At 43.4% G+C, this 22,392-nt stretch overlaps 1 protein-coding gene across 1 annotated transcript in view; it reads left to right on the top strand.

Annotated features, from left to right (window-relative positions):
- ALKBH1 (alkB homolog 1, histone H2A dioxygenase) overlaps positions 1-22,392 on the top strand; it is a 41,537-nt gene that overhangs the window by 11,392 nt on the left and 7,753 nt on the right. Inside the window, exons 3-4 of the mRNA XM_010382726.2 lie at positions 1,654-1,816; positions 17,654-17,744. Of these exons, the coding sequence (XP_010381028.2) occupies positions 1,654-1,816; positions 17,654-17,744 (254 nt within the window). The remainder of the gene's footprint in view (positions 1-1,653; positions 1,817-17,653; positions 17,745-22,392) is intronic.

The following is a 22,392-nucleotide window of genomic DNA, read 5'->3' as shown; positions in this document are numbered from 1 at the left end:
TGGGAGACGGGTGCTGGGGAAAGGCCAGGGCTAGGGTCAGGCCAGGCAGGCCCCCGGTAGGACAAGACTGGGCCCAGCTCACCTTGTGTCTGCCAGACCTGCCATGCAGTGACCTCCAATTCTCAAGGCAGTGCCTGGTACAGACCAGCCTGGCCAACATGGTGAAACCACGTCTCTACTGAAAATTTAAAAATTATCTGGGTACAGTGGCAGGCACCTATAATCACAGCTACTTGGGAGACTGAGGCAGGAGAATCCCTTGAACCCAGGAGGCGGAGGTTGCAGAGAACCAAGATCACACCACTGTTCTCCAACCTGGGAAACAGGGTGAGACCCCCATCTCAAAAAGAAAAAAACAGGAAAGAAAGTGCCAGGTACATATTGTGTGTTTGATGAATGAATGAATCTTTGCCATGCATAGGATTCCAGTTAAATATTATTAATCTTTTGTTTTTGAGATGGAGCCTGGCTCTGTTGCTGAGGCTGGAGTGCAGTGGCGTGATCTTGGCTCACTGCAACCTCCGTCTCCTGGGTTCAAGTGATTCTCCTGCCTAAGCCTCCTGAGTAGCTGGGATTACAGGTACCTGCCACCATGCCTGGCTAATTTTTGTATTTTAGTAGAGATGGTTTCACCATGTTGGCCAGACTGGTCTCAAACTCCTGACCTTATGTGATCCTCCTGCCTCGGCCTCCCAAAGTGCTGGGATTACAGGTGTGAGCCACCACGCCTGGCCTGTTATTAATCTTTTACAGAGAAAAATGAGGTTAGATTGCTGTCAAGGTCACAAAGATCTTTAACACACATGCCGTAGTTGTTTACAAACACTGAGATATTGCAGAGACACTAACTGCAGGAATTTGCAAACACTGAGATATTACAGAGATAGTAATTGCAGGAAGCAACTATCACCCCTACAGCTGGGAGGAAGAACAAAAGAGCTTGGGATTACTACGGTGAGAAGCTTGGAAAAGGGACTACATGGAACCTGGTGCTTAGACTTCTGAGGAGAGGACATAATGAGGCTGATTCTAGTGATGTGGAAAAACTACATTAGAACCAACTTCTGCCCTCCAGTCTTCCATTAATGACCCTTATAGGCACAGGTTAGCAGAGAGCCAGCTGGCAAATAAGAAATGTAGTTGGCAGGGTCTCAGCCCCATATTATGAAGCTAAGTATAGAAGAGTGGATTTGAAACTGAGAGAAAGTAGACCAATAATCAGCACGCCATTCATTAGATGATGACTTTCAAATCTATGTTTTAGCTAAAATTCGTTATAAGATTTCATATAATCATGCCTGTAATAAAGGAAATAGGCAGGTAAAGAAGGTCTTGGATGACTCTAAGTAGCAAGACCTGATAAAAATTAGAAGTGTACTTTTGCCACTTCCAATTCTAAAGTTTCCTTTGGGATAACACAGTTAACCTTGTGGAATATGCGTTTCTCTTGAGAATACCCAGAAAGCCAGACACATTTGCATAGTGGTAGATGTCTAATGTTCATCAAAACCTACCTGTTCGTTAACTTGAAGCATGACCAAAAACATAAGGGGAGTAAATAACAAAATAGTGAGTATAAAGATGTCGAAATTATTTGAATAACTGATGGAGAATTTCCCCCTCTTCTTTTTTTCCCACTCATCTTTTGTATAGGGTTCATTTTTATCCCAAACCCCTTCCTCCCAGGTTACCAGTGGCACTGGGTGAAACAGTGCCTTAAGTTATATTCCCAGAAACCTAATGTATGTAACCTGGACAAACACATGACTAAAGAAGAGACCCAAGATCTGTGGGAACAGAGCAAAGAGTTCCTAAGGTAAGTCTTGTCAGTCAGAATGAAGTGTTAATACTTAGCTCAGATCATCACAGGTCTTTGCAGGAACTGTTCTGTAACAATGCAGTAAAAGTGACTGGCTGGGTTTTTTTCCCCCTCATTGTTTCCAAGCAAAAACAGCACAATTGTTTTCTTTCCCCAGGAACATTTGGACAGATGCTTTGACAGTTACAGTAAATTGAGATCCATTTTAAAGACTTGCTTATCATAGCTTAGATAATTGAGTTCATCCTCGTTAATCATCGCATGATCCATTTCCGTTAGCTTCAGCCTTTGTTTTCTACTTAAAGTGAGTTCCTTTGAAGGCTTGTGGTATCCTAGGAAAAGTAACATTGAAAGCTCTTTGCTTCTACCCTCCTAGATGGGTTCAGTGGTACTAGCCGTTTTATGATAGGTCAGTTGTTCCTCATGAGAAGAACTAATATTTTCACCTTCATGCTTCAACATTCATTCATTCATTCCACAAATAACTTAGTGAGGGTCAGTAGTGTGTCAGGCATGATGCTAGGCATTGGGCACACAAAGATAAAGGCACCCTCCCTGCACTCAACAGTGCATAGTCTCTGGCAAGAATGCGTTACCTGTGGGAATAATTATTGTAGAGCTCAGAAAGTGTTATGATGGGGTTTAGAAAAATACTGTGGGAGCATAGAGGAGGAATTACTTATTCCAGGCAGGGTAGAAATGTGAAAGAAGAAAAAATGATTTTTTGTTTGTTTGTTTTTGTTTTTTGAGACAGTCTCACTCTGTTGCCCAGGCTGGAGTGCAGTGGCGTGATCTCAGTTCACTGCAACCTCTGCCTCCTGGATTAAAACGATTCTCCTGCCTCAGTCTCCCGAGTAGCTGGGATTACAGGCACCTGCCACCACGCCCCACCACTTTTTGTATTTTTAGTAGAGATGGGGTTTCGCCATGTTGGCCCAGCTGGTCTCAAACTCCTGACCTCAAGTGATCCCCCAGCTTCGGACTTCCACAGTGCTGGACTACAGGCGTGAGCCACCAAGCCCAGCCTGAAAAAGTGATTTTTTAATTGGGTTATCCTCTTTTCACTGTCTATTTGAACTGATCTTCAAAAATGAGTAGGGGTTTACCAGTCGGAAAAGTAAGAAGTCTCTACTGAGTAGAGAAAGCAGCCTGAGCAAAGATACAATATTTAAGACAGAATAAATTGTCCTGTGAGACAAGAGCATAGGATGCGTACTTTCTTATGTGTATTCAATAGATATCTATTGAGTTTCTACTATGTGTTAGACACTGCTTGAGTGTTAAGAGATTCAAAGGCAGATAAAAAAACAGTTCCTGTCTTCAAGAAATTTGTACTTTAGTTATGGACAAAAACATAGAAACAGGTAATTAGATACAATTTGGGTCTGGGCTTGTTGGCTCATGCCTGTAATCTCAACACTTTGGGACACCAAGGTAAGAAGATCACTTGAGGCCTGGAGTTACCAGCCTGGGCAACATAGCAAGACCCCACCTCTATGGAAAAAAAAAAATTTTTTTTGAGTTTCACTCTTGTTGCCCAGGCTGGAGTACAATGGCATGATCTTGGCTCACTGCAACCTCCACCTCCCAGGTTCAAGCAATTCTCCTGCCTCAGCCTCCAGAGTAGCTGGGATTACAGGTATGCGCCACCACACCCGGCTAATTTTGTATTTTTAGTAGAGATAGGGGTTTCTCCATGTTGGTCAAACTGGTCTCAGACTCCTGACCTCAGGTGATCCTCCCGCCTCGGCATACCAAAGTGCTGGGATTACAGGTGTGAGGCACTGCGCCTGGCTCAAAAAAATTTTTTTTAATTAGGTGGGCATAGTGATGTGCGCCTGTAGTCCTAGCTACTCTGCAGGCTGAGGAGAGACTGTCTCTATAATAAATAAATACATACATACGTACAATTTGGTACATGCGGGGATAGACATTATAGGATATAATGGGAATGGTCACTTAAGTAGCTAGGTTGGAGGTAGATTTTAGAAAATACTTCCTGGAAGCCATGGGTAGGCAGAATTGGTAAAATATGAAGGAGGAGAGGTGGATTTGGGCCAGATGGTAAAGGGTTTAGTGATATAGAGCAGGGGCCAACAGACCCAACCACGTGACCCAACAGTGCCCAACCACAGGGCCACAGACCTAGACAGCCGAGCATTAATGCCTGAGCTTTGCCTCCTGTCAGATCAGCAGCAGCATTAGATTCTCATAGGAGCACGAACCCTGTTGTGAATTGTACATGCAAGGGATCTAAGTTGCGCACTCCTTATTGAGAATCTAACGCCTGATGATCTGAGATGGAACAGTTTCATCCCCAAACCACCCCCCATCCCCACTCCATCTGTGGACAAATTGTCTTCCATGAAACTGGTCCCTGGTGCCAAAAAGGTTAGGAACCACTAATGTAGAGCACCAGTTCTGGAGTCAGACTGACTATGTTCAGATCCCAACTCCACCACTTAATAGCTGTGTAACCTTGAGCAAGTTGCTTCACCTTTCTGTGTCTCATAACAGTCCTTTCCTTATTGAATAGTATGAGAATTAAACAAGATAATACGTGAGAAGTCCTTAAAAGTGCCTGTTAAAACCATTTTACCAACTTTGTGTCCTGTTTGATGTTACATGGCCTCATGTTGTAGTTTTCAGAAACTGTCATGCCGATTCTAACAGAGTAAAGAGAAGATTTTCTTAAGGGGAAAGAAGTAAAATTCCGTGGTTTTTCTTTAAACCTTGGTCTGTAGGTTATGGTATCGACAGGAACAGTGAGGAAAACCCTGTCCATAAGCTTTTAGTAGTGTCTTCTTCACAAATGAGAGCAAGGGAAAGGAAGATCATGGTTGAGTGAAATTAGTCCAAGAGAACCTACTGCTATTAAACCAGCCTGTGTTTTCAAGTAATTGATTTTTTTCCTTCTGATATATGACTCTGCAGAAATCACAGCTGTCTTTTAAGATAGCTCAGATGAATCTCTGTAATAAATCATCCTGTAAACAATGGTGAGATACCTTTTTTTTGTCTAATAAATTAGCAAAAATAAAATATTTGATGGTCATACCTTATGTTGTCAAGGGTTGGAAGAAATTGATATGCTCAGACATTGTACTGGCAGTATTGAAAATCGATTAAGGCCAAGTTTTCATTGTGTCACTATGTGATACGTGCTTCAGTTTCCTCATGTGAGAAATGAAGGTATTGGACTGGATAAGCCATTCAAGGTAATTGAATCATGGGCAGTCAGGGTCATGTGGACAGTGCATGGCAGCTCTCCCAACTTTGCCAGTCTCTCAGAACGGTAGAGAGTCTGTTATTCAAAAGAGATCCCCTGGAGATTTTGATTAGGTTTCATAACATCCTCTGACATTGAGAACCACTGAAGTAAAGGACCTCTAAAATCCTTTTGGTTTTAATTTTCAAGAATTCTGTGGTCAGGGAAGAAAAAACTTTATTTTATTTATTTTATTTTTTTTTTTTGAGACGGAGTCTTGCTCTGTGGCCCAGGCTGGAGTGCAGTGGCCAGATCTCAGCTCACTACAAGCTCCGCCTCCTGGGTTTACGCCATTCTCCTGCCTCAGCCTCCTGAGTAGCTGGGACTACAGGCGCCCACCACCTCGCCCGGCTAGTTTTTTGTATTTTTTAGTAGAGACGGGGTTTCACCGTGTTATCCTGGATTGTCTCGATCTCCTGACCTCGTGATCCGCCCGTCTCGGCCTCCCAAAGTGCTGGGATTACAGGCTTGAGCCACCACGCCCGGCCGAAAAAACTTTAAATAGGAAATGAAGAAGAAATACTTGAACTTAAGCAAAAGCAAAAATTATTTAAAAAAATACTTGAACTTAAGAACTGTTCAAAAAATTAGAGTACCTCAATTCTATGGTTTTTTCAAAGAGAATAGTGTAGCTAGAGATTGTTGTACAAGTGTACAAGAGTTACGTGCAGGCTGGGCACGGTGGCTCATGCCTGTAATCCCAGCACTTTGGGAGGCCGGGTCGGGCAGATCACCTGAGGTCAGGAGTTCGAGACCAGCCTGACCAACATGGTGAAACCCCAGCTCTACTAAAACTACAAAATTAGCTGGGCATGGTGGCACATGCCTATAATCCCAGCTACTCAGTAGGCTGAGGCCAGAGAATCGCTTGAACCTGGGAGGCGGAGGTTGTGGTGAGCCAAGATCACACCATTGCCCTCCAGCCTGGGCAACAAGAATGAAACTCCGTCTCAAAAAAAAAAAAGTTATGTGTAAACATCTTCATTGTGACATTGTTTATAACAGAAAAAAAAAATGTGAAACAGCCTAAGAGTTCATCAGCAGGAGACCAGATAAATCTAACGTGACATAAATCTAATATGACATATCCCAGACGTAGAATGCAGCCACTGTGCAAGGATTAAAAAAACTTTAAATGCAACCCTCTAGTATATATCCCAGACTTCAAAGCCAGAATAAATTCAGTCATTTCTCACCATCTCCATCACAATTGCCTTGGTCTAAGCTGCCATCATCTCTTACCTAGAGCGCTGCAGTAGCCTAACCAGCCTCCCTTCTTAGCACAAACTCAAGTGTGGTTCCAAGGGCCCACCTTAATTAACAGTGACACTTTTATCACTCAGGAAATTTCAAGGGTTTAGAATCTCCCTAGCAGGAGCCAGGGACAAAGACCAGTCAAATTCTTTGTTACATAACATCATCACATTTAGAAAAAATCCGGAATTCTTAACCATGGCTGTAAGGCCAAGAAGACCTGGCCCCCAGCTACCTCTCTACTCTCATTTCCTACCATTCCTACCTCATTTCCTTTTCATTTGTTCTTTTCCACCACGTTGACCTCCAGTGCTACCCTTAAACACATTAGGCATGCTCAGATTTTTTTTTTGTACAGGCTGTTCTACCTAGTAAGCTCTTCCTTTAGATCAACGGTGTCTTGCTTCCTTTAAGTCTTTGTTCTACTATCATCTTAGAAGAAAGTCTTCCCTTATCATTCAGTCAACAAGAATCTCCTACTTCCCATCATTCTTTATCCTCTTGCTTTGGTTTGTTTGTTTGTTTATTGCTACTTTTTTTAGAGATGGCGTCTTGCTATGTTGCCCAGGCTGCCTTGAACTTCTGGGCTCAAGCAGTTCTCCCACCTCAGCCTCCTGAATAGCTGGAACTACAATTTCCTGTCTTACTTTTTGTTTTCTAAATTATTTTGCTTGATTTTTTTTTTTAATTCAGTGCAACATAGTTGCCAAATAACAACTTAGCTTTATTTGTTCTGTAAATTAGCTTATGAAATTATCTATTTTTATGTGTGTGACAGGTTTTTTCCCACTGATAACCTCATTGTGGAAGCAGAATTAATCCTCTCCTCTTTCTACTTCTTTAAGACTGTTGATAATGCTAGTATAGCATTTATTCTAGTGAATTAAGTCATCTATCCCTATCTCCTTGCATTGCCTTCCTCTCCCATCTTGAAAATTTTGTAGCCTTGATTCTTACCACAGTTCTTTGTATATATTAGAAGGTGCTCAGTAAATATTATTTCAATTAAATTCATGTTCCCTCTTTATTAGTCTAATAAGAACAATGCTAAATTTGAGAAGGATCATTTAAAGACTATATAGTTTTCTTATTTTCACTGATTCATTAAATAATGTACATTTGTGTCTTAGAAAATATGTGATGCTAGGATAGCTATGAAGAAGAATAAAAGCCAGTGAGGGAGGGACTGTTAAAGGAGGAACCCAGGTACTTAAATAAGGAATTTACAATACCAAAGCATGTATACTTGAATAGAAGTTGCAGGGTGCTTTGGGGGAACAATATAGGAATTGGCTAGGAGAAAGGCTTCCCAGAAGAAGTGAGTGTACACTGTGTATGAAAAAACAAATTGGAAAAATCTGCTAAGCTGAGAGTGGAGTAGAGCATTTCAGTAGAAAAAACTGTGTAGTCAGAGGTACGGCCATGAAAAACAGGGAGAATAGCATACCTTGTGGGAAATGCTTGGAGATGAGACTAGAAAGGTTAGTTAGAGCCAGAATATAAATGGCTCTGCATGCCATATAAGAGTGTGGACTTTGTCCTATTAACAGTGGGTATTTATCAGGATTAATAACAGATTATTCACTTCAGAAAAATAACTCTGTGGTAGTGGAGGAAATGGACTGAAAATACAGTGGTTGCGGCCGGGCGCGGTGGCTCAAGCCTGTAATCCCAGCACTTTGGGAGGCCGAGACGGGCGGATCACGAGGTCAGGAGATCGAGACCATCCTGGCTAACACGGTGAAACCCCGTCTCTACTAAAAAATACAAAAAACTAGCCGGGCGACGAGGCGGGCGCCTGTAGTCCCAGCTACTCGGGAGGCTGAGACAGGAGAATGGCGTGAACCCGGGAGGCGGAGCTTGCAGTGAGCTGAGAGCCGGCCACTGCACTCCAGCCTGGGCGGCAGAGCAAGACTCCATCTCAAAAAAAAAAAAAAAAAAAAAAAAAAAAAAAAAAAAAAAAAAAAAAAAAAAAAAAAAAAAAAGAAAATACAGTGGTTGCAAAAAGCACAATTAAGAATTTAGGCCAGGCCGGGCGCGGTGGCTCAAGCCTGTAATCCCAGCACTTTGGGAGGCCGAGACGGGCGGATCACGAAGTCAGGAGATGGGACCATCGTGGCTAACAAGGTGAAACCCCATCTCTACTAAAAAATACAAAAAGTAGCCGGGCAAGGTGGCGGGCGCCTGTAGTCCCAGCTACTCAGGAGGCTGAGGCAGGAGAATGGCGTAAATCCGGGAGGCAGAGCTTGCAGTGAGCTGAGATCCGGCCACTGCACTCCAGCCCGGGTGACAGAGCGAGACTCCGTCTCCAAAAAAATAAAAATAAAAAAATAAAATAAAATAAAGTAAAAAGAATTTAGGCCAGGCACGGTGGTTCACGCCTATAATTCCAGCACTTTGGGAGGTCGAGGCGGGGGGGGGGATCACCTGAGGTCGGGAGTTCAAGACCAGCCTGGCCAACGTGGTGAAACCCCATCTCTACTAAAAATACAAAAAATAGCCAGGCATGGTGGCAGGCACCTGTAGTCCCAGCTACTAGGGAAGCTGAGGTGAGAGAATCGCTCGAACCCGGCAGGTGGAGGTTGCAGTGAGCCAAGATCGCACCGCTGCACTCCAGCCTGGGCGACAGAATGAGACTCCGTCTCCAAAAAAAAAAAAAAAAAAAGAATTAGGCTGGGTGCTGTGGCTCACACCTGTAATCCCAGCACTCTGGAAGGCTGAGGTGGACGAATCACGAGGTCAAGAGATCAAGACCATCCTGGCCAACATGGTGAAACTCTGTCTCTACTAAAACTACAAAAAATTATCCAGACATGGCGGCATGCACCTGTAGTCCTAGCTACTCAGGAGGCTGAGGCAGGAGAATCCCTTGAACCTGGGAGGCAGAGGTTGCAATGAACTGAGATTACGCCACTGCACTCCATTCTGGCGACAGGGCAAGACTCTGTCTCAAAAAGGAAAAAAAAAAAGAATTGAGTTGAATCCATACATAGGATGGTAAAGGCCTCAAAAAGATGTTGTCTACAGAGCTTAGTTACCAAGCAATTATAAAAAGTGAGAGAAAAGAAAAAGTTAAAAATTATCTACAGATTTCTACATGGCAATGAGGGTAATACTAAGGCTTGTAATGGAAATAAGTATTGAAAGAAGAGAAGAATGAGCAGAGACTATCCTTCGTGTAGTTGGGGCAATACTGTTTTTGAAATGCCTATAGGGTATCCAGGTGGAGATGTCCAGCATGATTTTGGAAATACAGAACTGAGCTTAGGAGTAATGTAAGGGTGAGAGGGATGCGGAGAGAAAGAGTTGAGATGAGGGAGTTACACATGAAGGCCATAGTGAAGCGCTGAAAATAGATGTGATTTTCTTTCTTCCTTTCTTTTCACTTTTCTTTCTCATCTATAGAAAAGAAGGCTATTGGCCCCAGGAAGCATCAGCACAGGGTGAAGAAAATAGAGCAGGAAAAGACACCAAGCAGCCAGAAGGATATGAGGAAAAACAGAAGAAATGCTGTTAGAGGCTAAGACAGGAAAATGTTTCAAGAAGAGAAGAGCCAGCCATGTCAAATAGGTATAGGATTTGACAGTTAATTGGTGTAATGAAAACTGAAAAACTAGATTCAGTAGTGATATAAACAAGAGTCAGATTATGGTGAGGGGAGAGAGTGAGGAAGGCAAATGTTGAATTATTTAAAAGTTTAATTATAAAGGGAAGGAAAGATGGGTAAGGGGTAGAAGGAGGTGAGGTATAAGCAAGGTAGCTTGCATAAACGGCAGAGAAAATGTTTTTGTTGTTTGTTCTTAAGTATGTAGGAGTATTAAACATGTTTGAAGGCCAAGAGGGAAAAAACAAGTTCAGAAGAGGACTTGAAAGTATGAGAAGAAACATTCTATTAATGGAGAAAGGCCTCAGAGGCTGTGTCAGGGAAATAGGATATAGTATAGGTAGCGAATTAGCTTTGGAAGAAAGAAGTAGGACCACTTCTGTAACCAGGAGGAAGGATCAGGTGAAAATTTAGAGAAGTTTAGTGGTGTGGGAGAGGAAAGTTGAAATTGTTCACTGGATCATTTGAGCAGGCTTCTGTTTTCTCACTGACGTAGAAGGAAATAAGAACAAAACTAAGGACTTGAGATAAATGGTGAAGGTTTGGAACAGAAGATGGTTAGATAAGACAGTTTAGATGGTTAGAGAAGACTGAATATTTGCAAGATAGCAAAAGGATGTTAGCAGTTATGGTGGCATTGGATGCCCATTTGCAATGAGTGACTGGGAGTGTCAGGTTGAGAAGGGAGAGAAAACTGAAAGCACTCAAACACTGAAAGAGTGGGGTGGCAGGGCACAGTGGCTTACGCCTGTAATCCTAGCACTTTGGGAGGCCAAGGCAGGTGGATCACAAGGTCAAGAAATTGAGACCATCCTGGCCAACAGGGTGAAACCCCTTCTCTACTAAAAATACAAAAATTAGCTGGGCGTGGAGACACGCACTTGTAGTCCCAGCTACTAGAGAGGCCCAGGCAGGAGAATCACTTGAACCCAGGGGGTGGAGGTTGCAGTGAGCCGAGATCACAAACACTGCACTCCAACCTGGCGACAAAACGAGACTCCATCTCAAAAAAGAAAAAACAATTGCTAAGAAAAATGCCAACACTTACATAAGGCGCTTACCCGTGACAGAAACCAAGCAAACTGCTGTATGAGCACATTCACCAGGGGAGAAGGTGGCCAGCCCACCCATCCATCATCCTTCTGCTAGTGCCTGGAGAAGGCAGCAGGGAGCATAGCATGTTTCTTTTTTAGTGAGACCCAATAATTAGGGTCATGGTTGCTTGAAAACATTCTTTTGGATAATTGGATAAAGATGTATTAGGTGCCAACATATTTCCTGCATTCTTCACGGTGAGAGTTATATTGGTACTGATCCTTCTCGACCTCCTTTTGGACAAGTCAGGTTTAAAAAGAGAACAATCCACCCCCTTCAGTGATTCTCTCAGTATTTTATGCTTAAAAATGATCCGGAAGCATGTTAAATGGTTTTGGCCTTACTGTTCACAGTGTTCAAGAACAAATCTTGGAATTTTCATTACCCAAGAGGCCCATGGTTAACCAGAGAGGTCCCTAAATAGTACTAAGACAAGAAATGCTTAGTGCTGGCCAGTCCTGCTCTCACGTATCGAAGGCAGATATTAACAGTTGTTGCTACTTTCCTTTCAGAAAATATAAAGGCAAGAATTGAAATCAAGTTTTCAGAAGAGGATATAAAATGAGGGTCTAATGCACTTACATGGGTCTAATACATTACAAAAATATATATGTCATTTTCCCCAAAATGGCATAGACACTCAAAGATGACAATTTTTCTTGCAGTAAGCAAGTTTTTAAGCTATTCTTTTTTTCTTTTTGTTATGAGGACTGAACTTAATGCTTTTCAAAGTAAGACTCAACTCTGGCTTATTTTACATCCTTGGACCAGTCCTCCTCCATAATATAACTCAAAAACCTAAAAGCCTTTTTTTTTTTTTCTTAGACAGGGTCTCACTCTATCGCCCAGGCTGTAGTGCAGTGGCACAGTCTTGGCCTACTGCAACTTTCTCCTCCCAGACTGCTGCCTCAGCCTCCCAAGTAGCTGGGACTACAGGCGTGCACCACCATGCCTGGCTAATTTTTTGTGTTTTTAGTAGAGATGAGGTTTCACCATGTTGCCCAGGCTGGTCTCCAACTCCTGAGCTCAGGCAGTTCACCCACCTCAGCATCCCAAAGTGCTAGGGTTACAAGCGTGAGCCACCATGCCCAGCTCAAAGCCTTTCTTGTAATCACACAGTTGGAGTCCTTTGTTTTTTTTAAGACGGAGTCTCACTCTGTCACCCAGGCCGGAGTACAGTGGCATGATCTTGGCCCACTGCAACCTCCTGGGTTCAAGCAATTCTCGTACCTCAGCTTCCTGAGTAGCTGGGATTACAGGCACCCCCCACCGTGCCTGGCTAGTTTTTGGTTTTTTAGTAGATACAGGGTGTCACCATGTTGGCCAGGCTGGTATTGAACTCCTAACCTTAAGTGATCCGCCCATCTCAGCCTCCCAAAGTGCTGGAATTACAGGCGTGAGCCACTGCGCCCAGTGAGAGATACGATTTTGGCTTCTTAGAAAAGGAACTAAATTAGAAAAGGTGTATTACAGGATGATTCTGTTCATGCTGTCACTATAATTTTGATAATTTTTATTGTTAATAACATAAACCTGTGTTAATTATAATAATATATCCTCTGTTCTTGAATATTAGACTAAATCTTTTGGTGGAAAAGCAGTTTGTTGCGGCCATATCAGATGTCTAAAATACTGTCACCTTTTGAATTATTTCCAAAGCTGCGTTATTGTTAGGTTTATTGTTTCAGATCAATCCGACATTGATACAATAATATGGATTCTTCATAAAATGAGACTGGGCACGGTGGCTCATGTCTGTAATCCTGATACTTTGGGAGGCCAACGCCGAAGGACTGATTGAAACTGGAAGTTCAAGACCAGCCTGGGCAACATAGAGAGACCCCATCTCTACAAAAAAATTAAAAATTAGCTGGGCATGGTAGCATACACCTGTAGTTCTAGCTACTCAGTAGGCTGAGGTGGGGAGGATTGCATGAACCTGCAGCAAGCTATGACTGTTAGGAGGCCGAGGTGGGTGGATCACCTGAGGTCAAGAGTTCAAAACCAGCCTGGCCAACATGGTGAAACCCCATCTCTACTAAAAATACAGGTGGTGCATGCCTGTATTCTCAGCTCCTTGGGAGGCTGAGGCAGGAGAATCACATGAACCTGGGAGGCGGAGGTTGCAGTGAGCTGAGATCGCGCCATTGCACTCCAGCTTGGGCAACCAAAGCAAAACTCCGTCTCAAAAAAAAAAAAGAAAAAGAATAAAACAATCTGTTATTGAGCTAGAAAGAAATGGAAGGTATTGTGTTTTGTTTTTTAGTTTGGGCTAGAATAGTGTTTTTCAAAGTGTAGTTCCTGGCAGCAGCATAAGTATCATTTGGGAACTTATTAGTAATGCAGCTCTTAGGCCCCACCCCAGACCTGCTGAATAAGAATTTGTAGGCCTGGACCCAGCCATGTGAGTTTCAACAAGCCTTCTAGATGATTCTGATGTACATTAAAGTTTGAAAAACAATGGGCAAAAATTGAGTGGGATACAGAGAGGTTCTGTTAAAGGCTTTCTGTAGAGCTCTTTAAGACTCTCTGCGCCTTTCAGCTGGAACTGGCATCTTCCAGTCATTTGCCAAAATGACAAACACAAAGGGAAAGATGAAAGGTACCTGATTGATGTTTTTTAGGCCTTTTAAAAAACAGAGTTGTTCCTTTGGCCATGTATATGCATATATATAAGAAAGATGATATTGTCGGCTGGATGCAGTGGCTCATGCCTGTAATCCCAGCACTTAGGGAGGCTGAGGCGGTTGGATCACCTGAGGTCAGGAGTTCAAGACCAGCCTGGGCAACATGGTGAAACCCTGTCTCTACTAAAAATACAAAAATTAGCTGGGTGTGATGGTGCATACCTGTAATCCCAGCTACTCGGGAGGCTGAAGCAGGAAAATCGCTGGAACTTGGGAGGTGGAGGCTGCGGTGAGCTGAGATTGCACCACTGCACTCCAGCCTAGGCAACAGAGCAAGACTCCATCTCAAAAAAAAAAAAGAAAGGAGGATGATATTGTTGACATTAAGGGAATGGGAATGGGTACTGTTCAAAAATGGTCCGCAAGTGTTGCCGTGGCAAAACTGGAAGAGTCTACAGTGTTCCCCAGCATGCTGTTTGCATTGTTGTGAACAAATAAGTTGAGGGCAAGATTCTTGCCAAGAGAATTAATGTGCGTATTGAGCACATTAAGCACTGTAAGAGCTGAGATAGCTTCCTGAAGCACGTGAAGGAAAATGATCAGAAAAAGAAGCCAAAGAGAAAGGTACCTGGGTTCAACTGAAGCGCCAGCCTGCTCCACCCAGAGAAGCACACTTTGTGAGAACCAGTGGGAAGGAGCCTGAGCTGCTGGAACCTATTTTCTGTGGATTCATGGCATAATAGATGTTAAAATAAAATACGCCTGGACTGTTTTTTTTTTTTTTAAAAAAAAAAAAACACTGCAGCTTGGTGTGGTGGCTCACTTGGCACCCTGGGAGGTCAGGGCAGAAGGATTGCTTGAGGTAAGGAATTCAAGATCATCCTGGACAACATAGTGAGACCACATCTCTATATTTTTCTTTTTTGTTTTAATTAAACAATAAAAATAGGCCAGGCGCAGTGGCTCATGCCTGTAATCCCAGCACTTTGGGAGGCTGAGGCGGGTGGATCACCTGAGGTCAGGAGTTCGAGATGAGTCTGGCCAACGAGGTGAAACCCTGTCTCTACTAAAAATACAAAAATTAGCTAGGTGTGGTAGTGCATGCCTGTAATCACAGCTACTTAGGTGGCTTAGACAGGAGAATCACTTCAATCTGGGAGGCGGAGGTTGCAGTGAGCCAAGATCATGCCACTGCCCTCCAGCCTGGGTAACAAAGCAAGAAGCTGTCTCCAAAAAATAAAATTTTTGAAAAGACTCTTTGCCATTTAGATACTCAGGGTGCCATCTCTTTTGAGTTCTGGATTCCAGTCTCAGATGACCAACTTCTTTCATCTTTTTCTACCACTTCTACCATCTCTCTTTTTCCACTTCCTGAAAAACACATAGATTCAATATTCATATGATCATCATCATCCTTTTCTTCAACATCATTTTCTTGTATCCTAGAGATTACCTTAAAATAAGGAACTGGCTACAACGTAATATCTTGGAAAGAGAAATAGAATGGATCACCTCTGTAGGGTGCTTATGTAACTCTGGAACTACATCTATATTTCCATTAACCACAAAGTCCACATGAGTCATACTTATTTTTCTGTCTCAGGCTACTGAAATAGAACATGTTCTCTAGAGGAGAACATCAGGGAGTTCTTTGATTTGTACCTTTAGCTGAATAAACATTGGTAGACCTCAAGTTGTGTTAATAACTACATTACATTTTTTCATTTTTCAGTTTTTATGCACAAATATCAAATAATGTGTGATTGTTATCCATATTGTAATTGTTCAAATCAGCTAGTTGCTGTCAGTGGCCAAGCCTTATATTTTTCCCTAAATTATTAGTTGTCTGTCTCCTGTTGTGTCAGGGGGTCCCCGAAACCATACCCAAATCTGATTATTTGTCAGGAGGACTCACAGGACTCAGCATATGGTCATACTCACAGATGAGACTGATCACAGTGAAAGCATGCAAAGCAAGATCAGCAAAGGGAAAGGGGCCTGGAGCAAAGTCCAGGAAAAGCCAGGTGCATGCATCCAAAAGTCCTCTCCCAAGGAAGTCACACAGGATATGACAATGGATTGTAACAAAATCTGTGAAATGTCTACCAAAGAAGCTCAGTGCCTAGGTTTTTACTAGGAGCGTGTCGTGTAGGCAGTCTCTGCCTGACACATGCCAAAGTCACAAACTCCCAGAAGCAAAGCAGGTGTTGACCATGAGCCATATTGTTTGCACAGGTTAGGTGCAGTAAGCCACTCTTAACGGTTCCAGAGAATTGTGTGAACCTTGCCAAGGACCATCTTTGTAAGCAGACCATCAGTCAAGTCTGCTATGTCTCTTTTCTGCACACCTGTCCTAAATAAATCAGTGTTTGTCCATTCCTTTTTATCTGCTGGTCTTGATGTATGTATGTGTCGTGATGTCCTTAGAATGTAAACTCTGTGAGGACAGATAGCATCTATTACTCTTTGTCAAACATCAAGATGAGTGCCACTTAACAGTGTGGGCCTCAATAAATCCTTTGCTTTTGCTTGTGCTGTGTGCCCATATTGCCTACTGCATCACTCCCTACTTAAATGCTGCCCATTGTTCAGTGCCGTGCTCAACTCCCAACTCTGCCAAGAAGCTCCAACTGATTCGACAGCTGACTTTGAGTTCTCCTTTTTCTTAATTCTCGTGCCCCTTAAAGTCTGCTATTTACTTTAGTACTAGACTTTATACTGCGTTCAGTTTCCCTCTAATTTCTCCTTAGACTTTCTATTCTTATATTTGTCATTTCTTGTCACAATCGGATTCCTTTAAGGAATTTTTTCTTTTCTAAACAGCCATAGGTTTTGGACAAAAAAAAATTTTGATTGATCAATGATGTAAATAACATAGAGAAAAATTAAATCATTAGACCTACCATTCTCATATTTTTAGGTATTTGGAGGTGAGCCAAACAAGCTTCCTCCTTAGAAAGAGAGTAGTGGGCCGGGCACAGTGGCTCACGCCTGTAATCCCAGCACTTTGGGAGGCCAAGGCAGGCGGATCACCTGAGGTCAGGAGTTTGAGACCAGCCTCACATGGAGAAACCCCGTCTCTACTAAAAATACAAAATTAGCCGGGTGTGGTGGTGCATGCCTGTAATCCCAGCTACTCAGGAGGCTGAGGCAGGAGAATTGCCTGAACCTGGGAGGCAGAGGTTGTGGTGAGCCAAGATCGCACCATTGCACTCCATCCAACCTGGGCAACAAGAGTGAAATTCCGTCTCTAAAAAAAAAAACAAAAGAAAGAAAAAAAAAAGAGTAGTTAATCACATAGATTCGATCAGACAAGATGTAATTGCAGAAGGAGCACCTCTCATTTTTACAGAAACCTACTGTGGTTTGAACAAGGGTATGTCAGAAACCCAATCAGTTACAGTGTTGCCTTAATTGTTAGCTAAGCCTCGGTTATCTAAGCTATGTTATACAGAGTTAAAGAAGTCATGTTAAACCAGTTATTTTTTATTATACTATACACTATATTTTGCTAAACTTTTTTTTCCCAACCTGCAATTCTGGGAAGCCACCATCATTATAGAAACATAGAAATCATTGTGATTAACCATACCCTACTTTTAGGAAACCAAACTGAAAACGTTCCGTAAGTCATATTTTTGGTTGCCCATAGTGCTCTTGGTGCCATTTCCCATGGACTGGTAAAGACATTTCTATTGTCATTGTCATTCTTAATTTATCGTTACCGAGATGCTGGAGGCTTGTGATTTAAAGTTGACCCCATTCAGCAGCGGATTTGGAACGAAGGAGTATAAATTAGAAGTGCTAACATGTTTTTCTCTGTTAATGTATTTGTGGTCTACTCATTTATCTCTTATAAATTCTCCTACTGAGTCTTGGCTAACAGCTTATATCATGTAATACTAAATTTAACTCCAGAGTCCATACAAACGGCTATTGCTGCAATTTTACATGAATAAATGCTCTTTTGTCACCAATCTTTGCAGGTATAAAGAAGTGACCAAACGGAGACCCCGAAGTTTACTGGAGAAACTGCGTTGGGTGACCCTAGGCTACCATTATAACTGGGACAGTAAGGTATTCAGGTTTTCTTAATTCTTTTGTTTTCTGTTTATAGGCTTCTTTAGCCCACATAGTTGTATTTCTTCCTGGCCATGCTTAAGATATCAAGATTATACATTTGTGGGAGGATCCCTTTCTTTTATTTCCTTAAAAAAAGTCTCAACTGGGCCAGGTGCCGTGGCTCACATCTGTAATGCCAGCGCTTTGGGAAGCTGAGGTGGGCGGATCACTTAAGGTCAGGAGTTTGCTGCCAGCTTGGGCAACGTGGCACAACCCTGTCTCTGCAAAAAATACAAAAGTTTGCCGGGCCTGGTGGCACATACCTACAGTCCCAGCTACTTAAGAGGCTGAGGTGGGAGGATTACTTGGACCCAGGAGGTGGAGGTTGCAATGAGCCAAGATCGCACCACTGCACTCCAGCCTGGGCGACAGAGCAAGACTCTGTCTCAAAAAAGAAAAAGAAAATCTCTCTATAAGTATCTCAAGAGGAATGAATTTTATTATATCAGAAGTCACCAGTGCTTTCTCACAGTAAGTTCCAGGAATATACAACTGTTTTCAAGAGCAGTTCTCACCATCTTTATTTCCATTATTGGTGAGAGTTTGTTGACCATATATTTTTCCTTTTTTTTTTTTTTTTTAATTTTTATTCTGCAACAAAAGCCACATTCAAGAGCATTTATTTTTCTACGTAATATCTGCGTGGAGTAAAAGAAGCTCCATGTATTTCCATTGTTCTAATTTATCACCTCACAAAAGAACTTTCAACATATAGATACCGATCGCACGCAGTGGCTCACGCCTGTAATCCCAGCACTTTGGGAGGCTGAGGTGAGAAGATCGCTGGAGCTCAGGAGTTCCAGACCAGCCTGGGGCAACATAGCGAAACCTCATCTCTACAAAAAATAGAAAAATTAGCCAAGTGTGGTGACACATGCCTGTGGTTCCAGCTACTCAGGAGACTGGGGAGGGAGGGGAGCCTGGGAAGCAGAGGTTGCAGTGAGCCAGGGTCACACCACTGCAGTCCAACTAGGTGACAGAGCAAGACCCTGTCTCCAAAAAAAAGGAAACAAATGGATACCTTTGCCTGCCCTGTAATGTCTGGGAAGGAGGGAGGTGGGTAAGAATTTCCTAGAGTTGACAGTTTCATGTTTTCTTGAGCTGCGATTTCTTCTTTCCTATCATCTATGCTTTAGAAAATGCCTTGTCACTAGCAGTGCAGTGCCTCTTGTCTCAATTAGACATTTGCCACCAAGTGAAGATACTGATTGAATGAATAAAACATACTGGTATAGACCATTTTCTTTGCCTACTAACCAGTTACTTTCTTTGTCTGTCTTTTTTTTTTTGTAATGGTCTTATACTGTCACCTAGGCTGGAGTGCAGTGGCGCAGTCACTGTAGCCTCGACCTCCCCAGACTCAGGTGATCCTCACACCTCAGCCTCGCAGTAACCAGTTACTTTCTAAAAGCTCCACAGTTTCAGCCAACCCAACTTATTAACAGATACATTAACTGCTCCAAATAATGACAGATTTGTTCTAAAAATATTTGTGGGCCGGGCGCGGTGGCTCAAGCCTATAATCACAGCACTTTGGGAGGCCGAGACGGGTGAATCACGAGGTCAGGAGATCGAGACCATCCTGGCTAACATGGTGAAACCCCGTCTCTACTAAGAAATACAAAAAACTAGCCGGGTGAGGTGGCGGGCGCCTGTAGTCCCAGCTACTCCGGAGGCTGAGGCAGGAGAATGGCATAAACCCGGGAGGCGGAGCTTGCAGTGAGCTGAGATCCGGCCACTGCACTCCAGCCCGGGCGACAGAGCAAGACTCCGTCTCAAAAAAATAAATAAATAAATACTTGTGATATAATTCTTATTTTCAGCGATACAGACTCAGTAGGAAGCTTAGATATTTGTGTTTGGGGGAAATGCCGTGTGATTTTCTTTGGATTAGACAGCCTGAGTTTAAATCCTTCCTCCAGTAATGATAGTACCTACCTCATAAGGCAGTTGTGAAAATTAAGTGGTCAAAGCCTGTAAAGTGATCTCAATGGTGTCTGGCTATTCTAAGCCATTAAATGCATTATCACAATAAATGTTAGCTTTTTTTTTTTTTTTTTTGGTGATAATATTTTTGTTGACATTGTTTTTCCCAAAGACCTCAAAGTTAACCTCACTGACTAAGAAAAATAGGGAGTAAAAATTACCAAAAACTGAATGAGCAGTCAGAGAAAAGTGAAAGAGAATTTTAAAAGAAAAAGTAGTGAGTAATGCAGAGACAGTTTTGACAGGGTTGAAAGCCCGAAAGGGTGATTATTTCATTATAGCAGAGGCTATCTACAGCTAGAATGACAGCCTTGACTGGTTGATTATCTGAAGGACTAAAGCTTAAAATGATAGAGGAAAACTTAAAGTTCTCTAACCACAGTTGGAATTTTGAGAAATTAAATAGGAACTCTTCTAATTTGCAGTTCAGTGAAAGGAGAAAAAATAAAAAACGGAAAAGTTCCACTGAAGAGACAAGGCCATTCATCGACAGTCTTCCTTAACACCTGAAGTTAAAAGTCACGTCTGGGCCGGGCGTTCCTTAACACCTGAAGTTAAAAGTCACGTCTGGGCCGGGCGTTCCTTAACACCTGAAGTTAAAAGTCACGTCTGGGCCGGGCGTTCCTTAACACCTGAAGTTAAAAGTCACGTCTGGGCCGGGCGTTCCTTAACACCTGAAGTTAAAAGTCACGTCTGGGCCGGGCGTGTCCTTAACACTGAAGTTAAAAAGTCACGTCTGGGCCGGGCGTTCCTTACACCTGAAGTTAAAAGTCACGTCTGGGCCGGGCGTTCCTTAACACCTGAAGTTAAAAGTCACGTCTGGGCCGGGCGTTCCTTAAGCACCTGAAGTTAAAAGTCACGTCTGGCGGGCGTTCCTTAAACGTAAGTTAAAAGTCAAGTCTGGGCCGCGTTCCTTAATCACCTGAAGTTAAAAGTCACGTCTGGGCCGGGCGTTCCTTAACACCTGAAGTTAAAAGTCACGTCTGGGCCGGGCGTTCCTTAACACCTGAAGTTAAAAGTCACGTCTGGGCCGGGCGTTCCTTAACACCTGAAGTTAAAAGTCACGTCTGGGCCGGGCGTTCCTTAACACCTGAAGTTAAAAGTCACGTCTGGGCCGGGCGTTCCTTAACACCTGAAGTTAAAAGTCACGTCTGGGCCGGGCGTTCCTTAACACCTGAAGTTAAAAGTCACGTCTGGGCCGGGCGTTCCTTAACACCTGAAGTTAAAAGTCACGTCTGGGCCGGGCGTTCCTTAACACCTGAAGTTAAAAGTCACGTCTGGGCCGGGCGTTCCTTAACACCTGAAGTTAAAAGTCACGTCTGGGCCGGGCGTTCCTTAACACCTGAAGTTAAAAGTCACGTCTGGGCCGGGCGTTCCTTAACACCTGAAGTTAAAAGTCACGTCTGGGCCGGGCGTTCCTTAACACCTGAAGTTAAAAGTCACGTCTGGGCCGGGCGTTCCTTAACACCTGAAGTTAAAAGTCACGTCTGGGCCGGGCGTTCCTTAACACCTGAAGTTAAAAGTCACGTCTGGGCCGGGCGTTCCTTAACACCTGAAGTTAAAAGTCACGTCTGGGCCGGGCGTTCCTTAACACCTGAAGTTAAAAGTCACGTCTGGGCCGGGCGTTCCTTAACACCTGAAGTTAAAAGTCACGTCTGGGCCGGGCGTTCCTTAACACCTGAAGTTAAAAGTCACGTCTGGGCCGGGCGTTCCTTAACACCTGAAGTTAAAAGTCACGTCTGGGCCGGGCGTTCCTTAACACCTGAAGTTAAAAGTCACGTCTGGGCCGGGCGTTCCTTAACACCTGAAGTTAAAAGTCACGTCTGGGCCGGGCGTTCCTTAACACCTGAAGTTAAAAGTCACGTCTGGGCCGGGCGTTCCTTAACACCTGAAGTTAAAAGTCACGTCTGGGCCGGGCGTTCCTTAACACCTGAAGTTAAAAGTCACGTCTGGGCCGGGCGTTCCTTAACACCTGAAGTTAAAAGTCACGTCTGGGCCGGGCGTTCCTTAACACCTGAAGTTAAAAGTCACGTCTGGGCCGGGCGTTCCTTAACACCTGAAGTTAAAAGTCACGTCTGGGCCGGGCGTTCCTTAACACCTGAAGTTAAAAGTCACGTCTGGGCCGGGCGTTCCTTAACACCTGAAGTTAAAAGTCACTCTGGGCCGGGCGTTCCTTAACACCTGAAGTTAAAAGTCACTCTGGGCCGGGCGTTCCTTAACACCTGAAGTTAAAAGTCACTCTGGGCCGGGCGTTCCTTAACACCTGAAGTTAAAAGTCACTCTGGGCCGGGCGTTCCTTAACACCTGAAGTTAAAAGTCACTCTGGGCCGGGCGTTCCTTAACACCTGAAGTTAAAAGTCACTCTGGGCCGGGCGTTCCTTAACACCTGAAGTTAAAAGTCACTTCTGGGCCGGGCGTTCCTTAACACCTGAAGTTAAAAGTCACTTCTGGGCCGGGCGTTCCTTAACACCTGAAGTTAAAAGTCACGTCTGGGCCGGGCGTTCCTTAACACCTGAAGTTAAAAGTCACGTCTGGGCCGGGCGTTCCTTAACACCTGAAGTTAAAAGTCACGTCTGGGCCGGGCGTTCCTTAACACCTGAAGTTAAAAGTCACGTCT

The sequence above is a fragment of the Rhinopithecus roxellana genome, chromosome 5 (assembly GCF_007565055.1).
Source record: "Rhinopithecus roxellana isolate Shanxi Qingling chromosome 5, ASM756505v1, whole genome shotgun sequence".
Taxonomy (NCBI): domain Eukaryota; kingdom Metazoa; phylum Chordata; class Mammalia; order Primates; family Cercopithecidae; genus Rhinopithecus; species Rhinopithecus roxellana.
Note: the sequence above shows the minus strand (reverse complement) of the source record. Positions and strands in the feature narration are given on the sequence as shown.